The 19,910-nt window shown below is 34.0% G+C and overlaps 1 protein-coding gene and 1 pseudogene across 5 annotated transcripts in view; both read left to right on the forward strand.

The window, feature by feature from the left end:
* LOC129922790 (dynein axonemal heavy chain 6-like) overlaps nt 1-4,674 on the forward strand; it is a 66,314-nt pseudogene extending 61,640 nt beyond the window's left edge.
* Nucleotides 4,675-5,399: 725 nt separating this feature from the next.
* The window catches only part of LOC129922789 (dynein axonemal heavy chain 6-like), a 51,417-nt gene continuing 36,906 nt past the window's right edge, over nt 5,400-19,910 (forward strand). Inside the window, exons 1-10 of one of the 5 annotated variants that reach the window (XM_056010096.1) lie at nt 5,400-5,536; nt 5,754-5,885; nt 12,331-12,462; nt 13,157-13,328; nt 14,054-14,217; nt 15,220-15,351; nt 15,633-15,793; nt 15,936-16,086; nt 18,154-18,335; nt 19,689-19,878. In XM_056010096.1, the coding sequence (XP_055866071.1) occupies nt 5,877-5,885; nt 12,331-12,462; nt 13,157-13,328; nt 14,054-14,217; nt 15,220-15,351; nt 15,633-15,793; nt 15,936-16,086; nt 18,154-18,335; nt 19,689-19,878 (1,293 nt within the window). In that variant the 5' untranslated portion in view covers nt 5,400-5,536; nt 5,754-5,876. Of the gene's footprint in view, nt 5,537-5,753; nt 5,886-10,728; nt 11,413-12,330; nt 12,463-13,156; nt 13,329-14,053; nt 14,218-15,219; nt 15,352-15,610; nt 15,794-15,935; nt 16,087-18,153; nt 18,336-19,688; nt 19,879-19,910 lie in introns of those variants that run through there. The other 4 variants (XM_056010098.1, XM_056010099.1, XM_056010100.1 and 1 more) reach the window with 4 other exon arrangements.

Raw genomic sequence — 19,910 nt, forward strand, 5'->3', positions numbered from 1 at the left:
TGTGTCAAGCAGTTTCTTGTATTTTCTAATGTTGCAATTTAAAACTTTCATATATTTTCTTTTTTACACCACACCATATATTAATATATTCCTGAGATCATCATAATCATTATTTCCAATTTACTGTTGACTATTCATTATCATTACCTCTGTTTTAGTGATGGTTTGAGAGGTGGGTGCGTTTATTTTAAGTTTTAAAATCCTTAGATAGAAGCTTGGTAATTGCATGTAGTGCATGTATGTTTCCATGTAGGTTATGGTCAAGGAGATTTGTTAATGAAATTGGTTAACCTGATTGGTGTTAGAAACAATAAAAAAAATTGTCTCTCTCTTTAGATTACTAGACTGGTAAGAACAAAGTTTTCTATGTTGTCTCCCTCTATAGCTCAATAGGTTCATGTTTGAAGGGCGTGAGATCAAACTGGTTCATACATGTGCAGCCTTCATCACTATGAATCCTGGTTACGCTGGACGGACAGAATTACCTGATAATTTACAGGCTTTGTTTAGACCTATATCAATGATGGTACCAGATTATGGTAAGATGATGAAACATCTAGAAGGTCTTTTCCTTAGTAGTATTCAAAAGCCACAAGTACAACAATGGCTAAGTGTTTAGAAAAATCCCAAAAGGCCCAATTCTGCAACTACATATGATGCCTGTCATGGATGCCTGAACAAACTGTTCATTGTGCAGAACAGGCCATTGTCGTGTATTGTCTTGTACTTTGCATGGTTCGGGCCAAAGTTTGACTCCTAAGGACATTTATTTATGTATTTAATTTATAAGACAACAAAAATAGAACCTAAACCTATGAACCAGTTTAAAGTTGAGTGATCCTTTTGAATGTTTTATTACTTTTATCTCTGGTATCACATGCAATTTCTTTCTCAGCCTCTGATGGCTTGGATCTTATGCTAGATTTGCTATATTGTCTCTCTATTTAGATGATGGGAACTTGGGCTAATTCATTTCATCTCCTCTCAATATTCATTCATTTTCAGCTGTAAGACAAATGAAGCTTTTTCCATTAATGCCATTAGTCCTTATGTGTTCTCTTTTTCTTTTAGTTTATGTATGCAGCTGCAGTGTTTATTATATATCATTTTTATCAACTTACAGATGATGTTTATATGTAGTTTATTGTCACTCCTGTACAAAGTGACTCCTTGTAGATAAATTATTTCCAGTTCTAATATTTTATTGCTTCTTTTCTTTTAGGTCTGATTGCTGAAGTTATCTTGTACTCAGAAGGATTTGAGTCCTCCAGAACATTAGCCAAGAAAATGGTTCAAATGTACAAACTGTGTAGTGAACAACTCTCGCAACAAGATCATTATGACTTTGGTAATAACCTTGACACATTCATCAATAAGTATTTCCTAGAAAAAAAGTACACACTCATAAATAATAATGTCCTAAAAATAGTAGACACTCATGAATAATTATATCCTAAAAATAAAGACATGTACACACTCAAATAAAATATGCAAATTTATGATAATATACACATTTTGTTCTAGGTATGCGAGCTGTAAAATCTGTCCTGGTTATGGCTGGCAGTTTAAAAAGACAGAATCCTGACAAACCGGAAGATGTAGTTCTGATTCGAGCGCTTCGTCATAGCAATCTTCCAAAGTTTTTATTCAACGATGCTAAACTGTTTCAAGTAACTCGGTTTTTACTTTTTCATTTATTATTATTATTAGTATAAGTATCACTATTATTTGTTTATTTTTATGCTTTGAACTGTTATAAAAGACTAACAGCTATATATATAAACTCTTCCAACAAATGTCAAAACAAAAGAAAGATGAAGTAAAAACCACAGTGTTAAGCCCTGTAATAAATGTGAACCATTTGATGAATGGATAAATCAATCTGTTGATTAATAAACCACTACGTCTATTTTTGTAGGCCCTACTTCTGACTATAAGCTTACTGAACCATACAATAGTAAAGACTGTATATTATTATTATGCCATAAACTAAATTATCACTCATATTACATGTTAATAATGTGTATTTACTTACATGGAGCTTAAGCTTTTAATTAGTTTTTAGACAAACATATAGTTATCTATGAATTATCAATTCATTTGTGGAAAGTTTTCTTATGGTTTTATCACCAGCATTAAACAGAATATTTCTTACAGATAAATCAAAATTTTAAAAATTATATTTTGGGTGGAATAAAAAAAAGTATTAATAATGTGAAGAAATAGTTATGAAACTTGTTCACTGAGTGGTTTTATGTTTTGCAGGCCATACTTTCAGATCTTTTTCCTGGTGTTAACATACCAGAACATGATTCTGGCCAGCTGAAAGATGAGATCATGAACATCCAACTAGAAATGAAGCTCCAAGTGGTGGACACGCAAGTTGTGAAAGTGATACAGTTCTTGGAGACTATGATTGTCAGACATGGTGTTATGTTAGTTGGACCAACTGGGGGTGGAAAGACCACAATTTACAGGGTAGTGTATTACATTTGTAGCCATTCTAATTGTAGTGTTTTAGAGCCACTAACTTAAAAACACTATTCGACAATGTCGACCCTGGGAAGGTACTGGGCTTTATCCGGGAAGTGGGGTTGTCTACAAAGATCTGATTTATGAATCTGTGAACATGTACTATTTACATTAGATTTTTACCAAATTATTATTTTTACTACCCTTACTATTTTAACTGTGAATAGACATTGATTTTAATGATTTAACTGTATAGAATTTAGCCCCTGTTATGTAGAGAGAGAGTAGTCCTTAAGGGACTGCAGGCACGACATGGCCTAAATTGTGCTGATGTGCCTAAAATCCAAATCAAATCAAATCTAGGTACGTAAATATTAAACTTGTAAGTTTTCATTCACTCTGTGACTTACACAATTCTCAGTCATCACATTCAAGCATATTTTCTACAAATGAAAGATTGCATTTGTTTTTAAATTAATGACTTTATGTTCTTGCATTTGAAAAGTTTGAAACAGGGCCTAAAAGCAGAGTTTAATGATGCTAATAAGGAATCCATCAAAAGTACATGATCTACTAAGCTAGTATTTAAAAAAAATATATAGTCATCTATCCACATTATGTCCTTTTGTTGTACAATAACCTTGTTTCTTAGGTCTATACATTGAAAGTTAATAACAATCAATAATTAAACATATTCAATATCAACTTTCTCTGTGGCACCAGTGAGACAAAGACCAGAAATAAAAAAGGCTCCTCCCTTGGAATTATGTATAACAATTTGAACAAATTTAACTCTTTCTCTCCATAATTATTTACCACATTCTGGTGGAATCAACGCTGGTATCGTCAGTAGGAGAGAAAGAGTTAAAATATATTAAAGACTATCTTTTACACTTAGAACATTTAAAGATGGACTGTTAGATGTAAAAAATACATGTGTTGTTTTAGCTATTTTGGACAGATTCTGAGTTTTCTGAATTTTTTCATGATGTAGGTGTAGGTTAAGAATCATTGATATTTTAAGGCAATTATGTCTTACAATGCATACAGCTGCTAAAGGGTTATCTGAAATTTTTTACTCAACCAAAATAAACAATTATTAACTGTTGTCAAATTTTCTTTGAAAATATTCTAACAGCATCATTAAAATGAAAAAAATAAAAGACAGTTATTTGGAAAGTAAAAAGAATCAATACAAATTTTGACACCTGGCAGGCTTTGTTGTGCAGTTGTTTAAATGATCTGAGCTCTTTGTTACCTACCCCTGATGTTTTGTAGGGTAGTCAGACTCATTGCTAGTTATTTGGTGCAGTTCCTTCCTAACTATTTAGCTTGTAACCTAAACACTTTTTCATTCTGTTCATAATATTTTTTTTACACAATTTAAAAAAAAAAAATATTCAGTTATTGTGAATGAAAAGATTAACTACTGCCAATGCCTAAAGTTTGGTGAATGTGTATTGTGTAGTGTTTGTGCTTCAACCTTATTAAGGCATTAGATTAAGCATCAGATCTGATATTACATTGGAAAAGACATAACATTAGAATAGGTATAATATGTATTTTAATTCTAAATCAATTTACCTTTACCTATCCCTATCTGTTGGACCATTGGGGCACCATGGCAAGATTCATCGACTGTCTTTCTCCATTCCTCTCGGACTTTTGCCTTAGTTAGAACCTCTTTCAATGGCAGGCCCATCCATTCTTTTATGTTGTCCTCCCATTGATTTCTCTGTCTGCCTCTTCTTCATTTTCATGGTACTAAATCAATAAAAACCCTATCTATGTAAGCAAAAAAATGTTTTAAAGTTTTGATGACTTGTTTCATTAGATTCTAGAAAAAGCCTTGACCAGTTTGTACAATCAAGGTGTACAGAATGAATTCTATCAACCAGTTCATGTGTATGTTATGAATCCAAAATCTATTACTTTGAATGAATTATATGGAGGTGTGGACAAATACAAAGTATCTTAAAGAACTATATCCATACCAGTAAGAACAAATTAGTTTCAATGTAGACTTAAGAATTCTCAACATTTAGATCTGTACTCTTATTTTCCAGGTAGATATCAGCAAAATAAACTCATTTTGTAAATTGCTTGAAGCCATTTTCTTCTACAAGCTTGGTCAATTTGACTGGTCACTAGAATCCTCCAAGATGTTTCGATTTCTGTGCCAGATCTTTGTGTTTTGTTACCTTTGGGCTCTTGGGGGTAACCTCAATGATGAGTACAGAGATGCTTTTGATCTGTTTATACGACAACAATTTGATGAAAATCAAGATGCCAAGGTAACTGAAACAATATTATGTGTTGATAGTTTCAATCAGATATTCTATTTATACATCATAGACAATTTAGTGCTGAACTGGCTCATAGTTGATTTCATTGTTAGATAATATAACAACAAATTTGGACCTTAAAGAACTGGGTATATTTCTTCTACTCACTAAACCTATTGACTTTATTAAAAACTAAACCCATCTATTAAAAGACTACATTGGTAGTGATAGTAGAAAACAATTAACAAAACATACACCAAGGAGTCTTCTTTATAAGCATAAAAAATAGTTTTTTTGATTGGATTCAGAGACGGGTGAGTCTTGAGTGCATTTTGAATACTGGTGCTTGCTTATAGCTTACTTCAGTGAGTAATCTAGTAGCTGGAAAGAAGTCTAGATGTAGTGCATTCTAGATGCACTGCTGAAGTACTATTGAAATGACAACATGTTCTGTTTAAATTTGATGTTATGTTGTCCTTAAAAAGAATACTGAAGTTATGAACATTGAAATTATTTGCAAGATGGAGTGTTTCTCTATTACTAATATAACCTTTCAGCTGCCAGGAACATATCCTTTATGGAGCTATTACATTGAGGTGGACTCAAAGAGAATGGATCTGTGGGAACGTCTTGTCTCATCCTTTCGATTTGACAAATCCATTTCATTTTTTAAAATGATGGTGCCCACTGTGGACACAGCACGTTATGGCTACTTCCTAGAGCGGTTACTTTCTGTTCAAAAACCAGTGCTCTTTACAGGAGGGACAGGCGTGGGCAAGGTAGTATGAAATTAGTTTACCAATTTACCTTCATTAAAGATATGATTATAAGATGTTGATTTAAAGTTTTTGTTTAAACTATAACTAAAAAAAAATGTTGCAACTTCTGAATATTTCTTGATTGGTTAATGTTTGTGTAATTGAAATAATTGACTGCATATCTGAAAGAATGAATATATTGTCTCCTTCAACTTGCTCTAGTCTGTGATAGTAAGAGATTTACTTGATCGCATCTCTGAGAGAATGAACTACGTACCAGTTTACATTAACTTTTCTGCACAAACCAGCAGCGGAAGAACTCAAGAAATTATTGAAGGGAAGTTGGAGAAACGAAAGAAAAATGTTATTGGTAAATTTATTTTTTGTCTATAACTGTAACATTTTAACTTCTTATACAGTCTTATGTTTTAAACTAAATGTCTGATCTCAGTTTTTTTTTGGGTTTTTTTTTGTATGTCTTTTTGGTTAATATCCTGACTTATTAATTTCTTTATTTACTCTCTCAAGATATATTTAGTACTAAAATTAATTTCAGTAATTATAAAATTAAATATCATTTTATGCTAAAAATTGATTACTTAAAATAAAATAATTTTCTATATTTTCAAAACCCTACCAATTGAGTCAAGGTTTGCAGGCTATATAGGCCACTGTTTTGATCTTATGTGCAAAAAGAATCGACAGGGGCTTATTGCAAAAAAAAAATTTAGATGAAGAGCGCAAGTTGAGAAAGAGATCATGTTCTTCCTCAACTACTAACAAACATTTTGTGTTCAACTGCTAATATGCACTTCTCTAATGACCAACAAAAATCTTTTAAAAACTAACATATATGTCTTTAATGACTAACACACATATAGTTCTATAACATCTTCAATGTTTGAAACACATATAAAAAAAAGTTATGTTCACTTGATACGCTTTGCCAGCTATGCTTTAAGGATCTAGAGTGGTTCCCTGCCCCAAATGATTGTCTGGATGGGTTACATCTGTTTAACAAATGATGTCTGGATGGGTTACATCTGTTTAACAAATAATGTCTGGATGGGTTACATCTATGTATAAGTAACACACTTCACACATTGCAACAAATGCATTCAAACAATTAGTAGAACAAACAAAATAGGCTACATTTCTTTTTTTTTTAAAGTTACATGGCTTGGGGTAACAAATCACCCACACACAAATCACCATAATTGGATCATGGTTGTGGCTAAAAGCAGTATGAAAAATAGACTTTGTCCTTTCAATATACCTGCTGGTGGTGAAAGAGTGGTTTTTATATCCTGTTTTGGACAGTTCCAATAGCAGCTACAACATTTTTTTTTCCCTTTCAGCTTTGGCATTTCTTTTTATAATGCCCTGACCCAATGAACTCAGCAAGCTGATTTTTAGTCTATGCTTTGTGTAGTTTTAGTTCTTTTTTTCCTGATTCTCTCAGGTCTACCTAGTAAACTCATGAAATGTTTCTGAGGCAGTGATCAGTTGCACCATTAAATGTTTTTTTCAAGTTCTTTCAAGAAAACTTGTCAGGTCTTAATTTAACCTGCATTTCTTTTTTCTTGTTTGCTTTTCACACATCAACTGTAGTTTTGTTTTGTACATAACATTGTGCTATTAGGTAGTTCAGAGTAATGACAGCATAGTGACATGGTATCTGCTTGTAGCCTAATTGTACTTTTAATATTTCCCACATGCTTCATCATGATGGGAGGTCAACATGTCCTAGAGCAATTTTTAATACATTAAATTAACTAACTTTTTGATTGATTGAAATTAAGAATAAGAACAATTTCAATGTTTAACTAATGCATGGTAACATTATAGTCTAAAACTGACCTAATGTTTCAGTAGTATTAATGTTTAATTACAAAATTTCAGAAAATTGAACTCCACTTTTAAACAATTAAAAAAACAATACAGTCCAATAGATGTAGGTTGGGAACAAAGAAGTGGCAGGGGCTATAATTGACCATCATTTATACATGTTTCTATAAGCATCTCAACTGTAGTCTTACATTTTCGATTGCGCATCAGATTATGTTTTTTTGAGGATTTGTGACGACCTGCCCTTTTGACTTAAAGCCCCGCCTTTACTTACATATTTGTAAAATGTTTTACATGTTTCGAATGTTCTTTTAGAGTTGAAGATAATTATTTCCTAGTCCAAACCTCCTGCAGGATGAGGGGGATGGGAGCGGGCAGGGTTTGAACCCTGTACTATTTATAAATCTGAACGATAGTCCAGTGCGAAAATCACATGACCATGCAGCCATCCTATCCTTAATGGCTGTTACGGTGCGCATCTTAGTGTGAATGTGAAATGGTGCGATTGCGTGTTGAAAGGAAAGAAGAACCGAAATGGAGGACTATGAACAAGAAAGTGTTTTCAGTGTTAATAAAGATTAAAGTATTTATAAACTGTGATTTGTCGTTTACATGTCTAAATAGTCTCATCCAATATGAAAACGTAACAAGTGGCGCCCAACGCAAAGGTAAAACCCACGTATCCCTCTATACACAGTGGATCTCCTGTCAACAGACAGTAGAGATAGTAAAGTCTAGATCTAGAGACAGGAGAACATTCGATTCGATATTATTAGTAATCGACTATGGCGGACAAGGCTGAGATAGCAGCGTTGAAGGAAGAGGGAAGGTTGTTGGAGCTTGAAGGGGCAGAACTAAGAAAATACGTACAAGAAAGGTTGATGGAGAGGGAGAGATTAGCTATGGAAAGAGACAAAGAAAAGGAGAGATTAGCGATGGAAAGAGACAAAGAAAAGGAGAGATTAGATAAGGAGGACAAAAGAGAAAGGGAAAAAGAAAAGGAGAGATTAGCGATGGAAAGAGACAAAGAAAAGGAGAGATTAGATAAGGAGGACAAAAGAGAAAGAGAAAAGGATAAGGAGATAGTAGCAATTGAAAGGGAAAAGAAAAATGAACTGGTCGCCATTGAAAGAGAAAGATTAGCATTTGAAAAAGAGACAGCAGAGAAAAAGTTAAAAACAGACCAAGGAAAAGAGAATGATAAAAGAAAGAGTGAATCTACAGGGAATAAACTGGCAAAATATAAAGGTTTGATATTCAACGAAGACAAAATGGACATAGACATTTTTTTGAAGAAGTTCGAAATAGAAATGAGAGAACTGGAGTACCCTGAAGACAAATGGACATTCTTATTGTCGAGATCATTTACAGCGGAGGTGCCTTCAAAAATATGTATGAACCAGAGTAACTACAGCATTGTGAAAGAACAACTACTTCGAACTTTCGGGAAAACAGAAGCTTTCTATCGCCAACAGTTTGTTAATTGTGAGATAGAACCAGAGGATGACCCGCAGACCTTCTTGGACAAAATGAGCAGCCATTTCCATAACTGGATAGAAACCGCTGAGGTAGAAAAAACCTTTGACAGTCTTAAGACATTTCTCATGCTGGACAAAGTGATGTACGAGTGTCAGGAGGAATTAAAAATATTTCTGTTGGAGAGGAAACCGAAATCCATAGAAGACATAGTAAGACTGATAAGGGCTTATAAAGTGGCACATCCCGAGAAGAAATTATCTAGAGGCAGTGATATAGAAGAAATAGTTGCATTTAACAGAACATGTGAGACACAGAATAACTCTCACAGAACAAGGGAGACACATGATAGACAGTATAGAAGTGGTACATATGAAAGACAAAATGATAGCCGCAACGGAAGATATCAAGGAAACAGACAGGAAAGAAAGGACTGGGAGAAAGGTAGAATAGAGCAAGGCTTATCATTGTCATCTGATACTGGAACATTGGAGATTTTTCAGACATTCGTAGGGAACAAGGCAGCCAAGACCATCAGGGATACTGGGAGCACTATTATTGGAGTGAATAAGAATTTAGTGGAAGACCATGAATATACAGGCGAATCTAGGAAGTGTGTTATGTTTAATGGGAGTATTGTACAATTACCGATTGCTAAAGTTAGTATAGACACACCGTATGTTAAGGGGACAGTGGAAGCTTGTGTTGTAGATCAGGGTGAGATAGATTTAATTATTGGGAATATCCATGGGGTGAAAATATGTTCAGTAAGGGAGATTGAGAATTGGAAGAAATATTATGGGATAAAGTCTACGCGAGGTAGAAATGGGGATGTGGAAGAAGACATAAAATCTCATACATCAGATGACATGGGTAGCAGAGAGCATGAGAAGAAAGAATTAACAGATAAGGTAGAAAGCAATGCAATAGGAATGGGTCCAAATCAAAGTAAAGTAAGGCAATCAGTGGTACAGGGAAAGCGATTTAAACCCACATATAGACGTACAAGTCCATACATCTTATGCTTTAATTGTGGGAGAAGGGGGCATATTAGAAGACAGTGTCAACAATTAATTAGATTTAATTACAATTAAATTAACAATTAAACTGATAATAATAATAGTTTTATTTATAAAGCGCTGTTAACAAACAAAATGTAGGCTCAAGGCGCTGTAACAAACACAAACTCGACAATAGAAATAAAAAACTAATCTAAAAAAGTTTTAAACAAGTAGGTCTTAATGTCCTTCTTAAAAGTGGTATAGCATGTTGTCTGTCTGAGATCAATGGGGAGTGTGTTCCAAACCTTGGGTTCGTGCACTGAAAAAGCCCGCAGACCGTAGCTTTTGAGGGAGAAACATGGCACCACTAAAAGCGTTGAGTCCATTGAGCGTAGGGCTCTCTGGGGGACTTATGGAGTAATCAGTTCTCTAATGTACAGGGGCATCTCTTTGTTTTTATATACACTGATGACAAAGTGTGGCGACCTTGTAATCGATTCTTGTAAACTGATGTACCTGGCATGATAACACAGCCAAAGAACAATGGGGAGAGTCTTGCAATGTGGACCACTTTTTTTTACTCTTTATATATTTAGAGGGTAGCATTCTTAATATACTGGCTCGCCATGATATAAAATGTTAAATAATTTTAAAAGATTCAGAATGGCTCATACTGGAAACCCTCTTTGACTGCAATTTTGAAATCATTAAAACTAATTCTACCTTGGACTGACAAGCTGTGAAGAGACTATAAAGTTGTTTTAAATAGGCATAAATATAAAAGTATTCAATTTTGTCATTGCAAATATCATTTAAAGAATTCACCTATCCCTTAGCCTGTTTAACTGTTGGGACACCACGCATGATCTGTCGACTGTCGTTCTCCATTCCTCTCTGGTTGTTTTTTTTTGCCTTTAATAGAATCTCTTTCAATGACTGGTCATCCATTCTTTTATGTTGTCTTCCTATCTCTTTCTGTGCTGCCTCTTCTATTTCCTGGTTCTGTTCCCTGCAGAAAGTTTTTTGCGAGCCCTGAAGACCTTGTGGTCATAAAGGAATATGGTCATAAAGTTTTAGTTTTCTGTTATTGACAGTGGTTAGCTGGTCATCTCTGGGCCCGATTGTCATTGTGATCCAGTATCTAATCTTTTGTTTATGTTTCAGTCTTTGTATGTGATAATTAGGATCATTCTGTAGCATATATCTATGGCCAGGATCCTCCTCTATAGTTCTGCAGTTCAAGCATATAAGAATGTGGCCATGGCCAAAGTCTGATTTAAGTGTGGAGGGCTATACCTTTGTCTTTCTAAATTGCTATGAGTTAACCAAGTGCTCCTGTGAACTGGCCAGTAGTTCAGTTTTGGTTTCTTTATCTGAAACAATAGCTCTTAGGTATTTAAATTTACTTGTCAACTTTCTTTAAGCCTCCAATACTAATGTCTGTTGGCTATTAGAGTCATAATTAGTGTTTTTTCAACATTGATTTGCACACCCTATGCTGTGGAAGTCTTGTCTTTGAGCAACTAGTAAGCTAGTCCCTGCCAGACCATCTATGTATTCAGCAAAGCACAAGTTAGTAATTTTTCTTCCTTTAATGCTTGCAGTACCTTTGTAACCTTTGATGTTGAAAGCTTTCTTAAAATCTATTAAGACTTGACAGAGTACCCTGAAGCTTAGGATTTTTTTCTGTTGTGCTGTGACCTTGTCTAAACCTGCTTGTCCTACTAAAATTTTTGTCATCTATTGGTTTTAGATGGTATAATATAATTTTTAACAGGACTTTGCTGGGATGGCTTATGAGGCATGGTAGTTTTGACAGAGTTGCAAATAGCCTTTTTTTAGCAGGGTGATGATGAGTGATTGAAACCAGGGCTTGGGCCAGTCTCTTGACTGCCAGATCCTGTTGCAAATCTTAAAAAGTGTCTTTATCATCTTTACTCCTCCAGCCTTGTAGAAACTTACCCCAAAAAAAAGTATATATGTGTGTGTGTTAATGTCATTAAATGATGGGATAGATTTTGATAAGAGAATAAATAGGCTTTGCAACACAGAAGTTCAGATGATCAATTTAATTCAAATATTTTCACTCAGCAAAGAGTTTCAAGTAGCACTTTTAATATTTAACATTCTTAAAGATATTTTGAGTGTTTATTTCACTTAAGAAATTTGGTTTGAAATGATAGTCCTGTTTCTGAATCTATTCTGAAGTGAAAGTTGGGCTACCAGAAGTTATATTATCAGAATTATATAGAGAATTTAGTGCTGCCAAGAAGGTACAGGTGTGGAGATATATAGGCTTTCACAAAATAATCTATCATCAAACCAGAGAAACCATTACTGACAATCAGCAAAGTGGACATATTTAATCCTGTGTTCAAGATTCCATGAAATAATCTTTCAAATTCTCTTTTAGTCCATTTTAAAAGAAAAAAAGCTGATGCACTGCTACACAGCTTTGTGCACTGACTCAAACAATTTTTTCTGTTACAGGATGTAACCCTTGCTGCTGCCTGTTCGCCTCCTGGTGGCGGTAGAAATCCTGTGTCACCAAGGTTATTTCAACATTTTTCCATGTTCACCATCCCATCCCCAACTGAAATGAGCCTAAAACAGATGTTTTTAGTAAGTTGTTTTTTTTTATGGATACTTTTCTTTAGTACAATATTTGTTTTTGCTTTTTATGTGTTTTCGATGTTCCTTCAAAATTAAAAGATTATTACATTGTAGCCCAAACCTCCCTCAGGTAGTGGAGGATGGTGACTGTGTTTGAACTAGGAACCATTCAGACAATAGTCCAGAGCTCCTACCGTATCATCAGGCAACCATTTTAACAAGGGCCTCACTTAAACATGTTATAATTTAATTTTTAATGGTATTGATATTTTATACTTAAAATATTAATATTGAGTGTAATATATATTTTCAGTTAAAAAATAGTGATTGTAAATTGTATTGACTGCATTCTCAAATGTCAGGGTAAACTGCCTGGTCATTTAGTATTTGTGAATGTTGTCATGTTGGTAACTCCTGTCAGGTCTGGACTAGGATGTTCTAATCTTCAATTCAGATAGAATGTCTGTCCTGTAACACACATTGAAATAAATTACAATTTATTGAAATATAAAATGTTTTCAACTATTTGTGGAAAAAAAAAAGATAATTAGATAAAATATAACTTTTTTGACTAGTAAATTAAAATACATTTCATAAAGACTTTGTTGGCCTCTTTCAGTCATTGAACAAAGTATTTACTTAATAATAAAAACATAGTTTAGGTTATTGGGCCTATTATGTTTGACTTCACTTTTATTTCCAGGCAATCATCAATGGGTTTTTACTAGACTTCTCTCGCAATGCCCGTACATTAGCTGAACCAATAGTTAACTCAGCTGTTGAACTCTATTTTAGAATGAGCTCAGACCTACTTCCTACGCCTGCCAAATCTCACTACGTTTTCAATCTGAGAGACCTTTCTAAAGTAGTCCAAGGTCAGCATTCTACTTTATAAATTGTCTGCTACTAAGCATTTAAACAACAAAATTTCATGAAATTTGCACCTTTTCAATATCCCATATTATAATAATTACTGTTGATATAATTATAATTAATTGCAAGATGATATGAAAATAGCTTTAAAATACCACTGAAAATATTGTTCGACTAGTACTGTGAATCAGAAACTATGAAAAGAAAACAAAGCTGTAGAATGTCTAAGTGAAAGAATTGTTGTTTGAAAATTATTATCACCTCAAAGCTCGAGAGTGACCATAAGGCCTAGAATGCAGACTGGTTCTGATTACAAATAAAAGTAAACTAACATTATTGAGAAACAGCTCTTCAATGAAGAAGTTGATAAATTCAATTTCATATCAAACAACTTTAAATAGTTCCACAATAAAAGCACAGATTTTTTAATTAGAGCTACATTAATTTACAGTAACAAAAGCAGGGGTTAATTAAACACATTTTTTAAAAATAGATTACAAAGTCTCACAAAAATGGTTTGGACTTTCTGAATTTTTTTTTTTAATAGTATTTTTAGATTGATATTTTCATAGGATGAAATTAAAGCAAAAATTCTATTTCTTCTTTCACTTTTACTCTTTTTTTTTTTTTTTTAACAAACCATTTCCTTGTAATTTTATTGCTAGAATCTCAATTTCATTTTCTGTTAGAATTTTCAAATTTGTAATGACATTTTATTGTTTTGTAGGTATATTGCAGGCTGATGCAGGAATCTTCCGTGAAAAAATTCAAAATGTTCGTCTATTTATTCACGAGACTCAAAGAGTGTTCCATGATCGACTGATTAACAATGAAGACAAGCTTTTCTTCCACAAACTTATGGCAGAAATTGTGTACCAAACATTCAATGAGGTTATGTTTAAATTACTGTTATCATTATTTTTAATTTATTTAATTATTGTTTCCAATCTAATCAGTAATGTTAATTAGAACTGAAATAAATACAATCATCAATAGAAGTAATAGCATCAATAGAGGCAAAATAATCTTTATTAATAACTCTTTAAAATGTGAACATTTAGGTCAATGCTCTTAAATTGGTGTAAGAAGTGCAAACAGTCTTGTTCCTATTCATATTACAATGTGAACATTCATTCAGATTGATGAATGTTTGTATAGAAATTTATTCCATTGTTGATGAGCTTGTCATTGTGTTGTAGTTCTAGTAAGCATTTAGCTTACTTGATACAAAACTCTAAATAAATTCTGAAAATGTTTCAACACCTACAATCAACACACATTCTGTCTCTCATCTCCTACTTCTTTCATCAGCTGCTAAGCTTCTTTTACCAACTGTAGAAATCTGAATTTAGCAGCAACAGTTCTCTGTCAATACAAACATGGGCACACACTCCATAACATACATGTTTAATAGTTTTTAGTTAGCTCAGTGCAATGGAATTTATATTTCATTTATAATTGGGGGGGGGGGGGGGGGAGAGGATCTGTGAAGAGTGGCGGAAAAGCTTAAACTGCTGTGCTATCCATCAAAGGGGCTCAAGCTCATAACCCAACTAAGATCTGAGTTGTGTTTGCTGGGTTCCTGAAGGCAGCACAGAAATTTCTCACAGATAGCCCATACTCTCACAAAAAAAGAGATTGGACCATAGCGCACTACCATAAGCATGAATAATGAAGCTACAAACCAGCCTAAATCTCATTCATTCTCCTGACCTGAACTGAGATTGTCAAGATCTTACTACCCTATTTATTAGACCATCATTTTATCACTTGGCCATCCTATCTAAAATACAAATGTCAATTTTTTTTAATTTTTAAAATTAACTCCAAACATCTGACCCTCATCAAATATCAATGCCAATTTCAGTAAAGAATTCTTTTAATTATTTTCAGAACTTTGATCCGCATTCATTTATCAAAGATCCTTTACTGTTTGGTAATTTCATGAAGATGGGATGCCCACCAGAAGAGAAATTTTATGAGGAGATATCTGACATGAACAAACTTCAACATGTTTTAGGGGAGGTAACAAACTGCTATTTAATGATTTCTAAAATTTATATTTTGTAATGAAAATTTCATATGAAAATAACAAAATAGAACGATAAAGTTCTAGACATTTGGAAACTTAGTTTTATACTTCAAATAGTTACATAGGTATAATGTTTTTAACCATTTCAAAAGTTATCATCAAGCACTTCATAGTCTAACCTCTATATTTTATTAAATCAACTAAATTAAAATATATAGAACTCTACAAAGCTTTTAATACTTACTTATGTAGAAATTCCTTCTGTTTGAGACAGTATCTAGATGACCTTAACCTTACATCACCTAAAGAAATGCGTCTTGTGTTCTTTATGGATGCAATGGAACATATTACTCGACTAGTCAGGATGATTCAACAAGAAAGAGGCAATGCCTTATTGGTTGGAGTGGGAGGAACAGGAAAACAGTCATTAACAAGGTTCAATATATAAATATCTATAATATTTTTACCAGATTGTTGAGTTAAAATAATCATTTTTTTACAGTTTTAAAAGAACATTTATATATACTAGTAGATAAAAACACACCTAAGTATGTGATTTATTTTTTTTTGTGTGCAGATTGTCTGCCCACATGTGTAACTATCGCTGCTTCCAGATTGAGCTCTTTCGAGGCTATGACTATTCTTCATTCCACGATGACCTAAAAAAATTGTATGATACAGCAGGCATTCAAAATAAACCCACAATTTTTTTATTTACTGATACACAGGTTGGCAAAAGAGTTTAGAGAGAGAGAGAGATACATATGTATGTATGTGAATATCTGTGTGATCATGTGTGTTTGTCAAACTGTATGTATGTGAATATCTGTGTGATCATGTGTGTTTGTCAAACTAATGTGATACATATTAATATTTGAAAAATCTTATACTGGTACTATACTATATGGCTTCTTCTATTTGAAAGACAATGGATAAGCCTAGATGCATCATCGGTTTTAGTTTCTTCTTGAGTCTGGGCAGAATCTGGTGTTATTAAACAAGCCAATTCTTAAGTGTCAATGTTTGCCACAGTTAGTGTATATGAATGCACTTGTTAAAGGGCTATGTGACAGGACAGCTTTCTTTATCATCTTTTTGTCTCTAGCTGCTTCATTCCTTTTGTTCTCAATGAGGTTTGTACCAGTATGCACAGTCTATCTTTATGCTGACCAATCTTGGGTGATGTTTGTACCAGTATGCACAGTCTACCTTCATGCTGTTCAATCTTGGGTGATGTTTGTACCAGTATGCACAGTCTACCTTCATGCTGTGCAATCTTGGGTGATGTTTGTACCAGTATGCACAGTCTACCTTCATGCTGTTCAATCTTGGGTGATGTTTGTACCAGTATGCACAGTCTACCTTCATGCTGTTCAATCTTGGGTGATGTTTGTACCAGTATGTCCAATCTTGGGTGATTCTTCTCCCACATACTTTCATTGAAGCCTGTGATCATCAAATCATCAAATCTTGCTTGGTTAGTCTTGGACATCCCTTGGGTGAGACTCCATAATCTTGGCATAGTGGTTGGGCTTAGGAAACTTTCATTTGGCATGCAAGTGACATGTCCAAGCCAACTTAGTCTTTTTCTGTGTCATAATATTATAGATATTGTGTGTATTGGCTAATTTCAAAACTTCCTGATGGGAGACACAAACCCTGCAGGAAAAGGACATTATGTGTCACAGGCAGTGCAAGGGTAAACTGTTTAATCTATTCTCGTGATGTATGCTTGTTGACCAGCTCTCACTACCATTAAGAAGAGTTCACACTATGCAGCTTTTTTGGTCGCTGTGGTCAGTTTGGTATTTTCCCAGACATAATTAGAGAGTCTTGCCACTGCTGCAGAAGCTTTTTCTTGTGCAAGACTTGAGTCTTGGTGAGACTTATTGTAAGTCTGAACCCTTGACATGCAACAACCAGAGCATTTACTAGTTTTTGTGATTTTTCTTGCAAATGGTAGGTGTGCACCTTATTGTCGTGAACAGCAGTCCCTGATCAGGATATGCAGTTTCTTCATTTTGATGATAAGTCAAGACAGGTTAAAAAGCCATTGGATCTACTGTAGATAAAAGTAGATTGGTGTAAACTGTCTATTTGATCAGTTTCATAGTCATAAATATTTGATATTTAAATAACCTAAAAATTGTATATTGCATACACAAATATTCATTTTATGCCTATACTGAGATCATTAAAGATAACAAACATTTTTAAAATCATTAGATCTATATGAAAACTTGATTTGTAAAATCCTGTATAGAACTATGCATATAGTACTTATTTTAATTAATTAGTCCATATTATTATGTCTTATTAAAATATTTAGTGTTTATGCACTTTTTTTTTTTCAATTAGCAACAATAGAATCTACATTTTAACTAGTTTTAGAAATTGTTTTTTCTTGCAATGCAACCCTTCTCCCATCCTCTTGGAATTTTTTCCAAAACAAAGCAATCCATTATCTTGAAGCCTTTCTCAGTACAATTACCTTTGACTATCTGTGTCTTGCCTTTATGGGTGTCCACTTAATTTGTTTAGATAACATTCCTTTACAAGTAGGTCACAATGATCCCCTCTAAATATGGCCACAACAAAATAACATCCACAAAACTTGTCTTACAAAAGATGGTGGTCAAATGCCTTGTCATCAATGTTTCCCTTGCACTAATTTCAATATAATTGACCATAAACATCAATAATCATACATGTGCACCACTGCTCAATAGTTTTTTAATGTGCTAGCTATACTACATAAAGACAGAAAAAAATATGTGAGTTTTGTCATCTTACAGATTGTGGTAGAAGAATTTCTAGAAGATATTAACAACATGCTGAACTCTGGAGAAGTTCCAAACTTGTTTGAACCTGACGAGTATGAGAGGTTGATAATAGGCTGCAGACCAGGTGCTAAAGAGGCAGGAATTCCTGAAGTAAATAGAGATGCTATCTATGACTATTGTATCCATTGTGTCAGGTACAGTTGACATTATTGTTTTAACCGTCAGGCACATATGACCTTACTATATTTCATGTATAAATGACACTAGACCTAACTGTATCCATTGTGTCAGGTACAGTTGACATTATTGTTTTAACCGTCAGGCACATATGACCTTACTATATTTCATGTATGAATCCGAACGACAGTCCAGCGCACAAACCGCACGACCAGGCAGCCATCCTTCACCATACCCTGTCATTTAGTCCGTCGGACTGTTGGGGCACCATAAACATCTGTTCAGAGAATTGTGCTTGTCACTTGACTGGTGTGTAGCACTACATACATATGGGTATCTTCACCTTACCCTGTCATTCAGTCTGTTGAACTGTTGGGGCACCATAAACATCTGTTAACAGTTTTTCTCCATTTCTCTCTCTATCAGGATTAGAGTTTCTTCCGTAGACAGCCCCATCCATTCCTTAATGTTGTCCTCCCAATCCTTTCCATTTACACCACCTTCTTTATTTCCCTGGTACTGTTACCTGCAGACAAGTTCTTGCGAGCCCTGAGAATCTCACTGTACAGTCTTAACTTGTGTTTTTTAACAGTGGTCAGAAGGTCATCATGGGGCTTGGTTGCCATTGTAAATTGTAATCCTGTTTTGGATTTCCAAGTTTGAAAATATAATCTTTGTATGTGATACAAGTTAACAATTTGTGCATGCATAGGTAAATATATATTTGACGAATGAACAGTCACAGTAAAAGTTAAAAGTTAGGATGGCTGCCTGGTCATGCGGTTTGTGCGCTGGACTGTCGTTCGGATTTATCGACGGTCGAGGGTTCAAACCCTGCCCGCTCCCATCCCCCGTCGTCCTGCGGGAGGTTTGGGCTAGGAAGTAAACTATCTTCAACTCTGAAGGAACATCCGAAACATGTAAAACATTATTTTACAAAATAAAAAAAAAAGTAAGTAAAGACAAGATGATTAGAAGGCACTCAAGAATGAACTATTAGTTGCAGATTTGTTGAGAGCAATTAAAGTGAATTTAGAGTATAGATATCATGTTGTGATAGAGTCAACACTTTTACCCTTTAGATCTTCATTTGGACATTCTTAAAAAGAAAACAAAAGAGCTGAAATTACAAAAGTGTTAAGGTCTAAAATTAATGTGCATAACTAGATTAACAAGGAATATCTGTAGACTGATAAGATAGAAAAATTATTTTGATGGTTATGAAGAAAACTTTTCAGAGAAATAAATTCTTTAAGACTCTGTACTGTTGTAATATTTTAATCCAGACATAATAAATTTGTTTAATATTATTTTCTGTAAAGCTGTCCTTTAAATTTAATTGCACTTTATCGGTCTGTATTTTTTTCCAGAAATAATCTGCACATAGTATTGTGCATGTCTCCGGTGGGCTCTGCCTTTCGATCAAGATGCCAGATGTTTCCATCTTTGGTCAACTGTTGCACCATAGACTGGTTCATTGAATGGCCGAAAGAAGCTCTTTTAGGAGTGGCACAGTCTTTCTTTAAAACCGTATCTTTAGGATGTTCAGATGAAATCAAAGTAAGTTTTACACTAAATTATTATTTTATTGA

This window comes from Biomphalaria glabrata, chromosome 14 (assembly GCF_947242115.1).
Source record: "Biomphalaria glabrata chromosome 14, xgBioGlab47.1, whole genome shotgun sequence".
NCBI lineage: Eukaryota > Metazoa > Mollusca > Gastropoda > Planorbidae > Biomphalaria > Biomphalaria glabrata.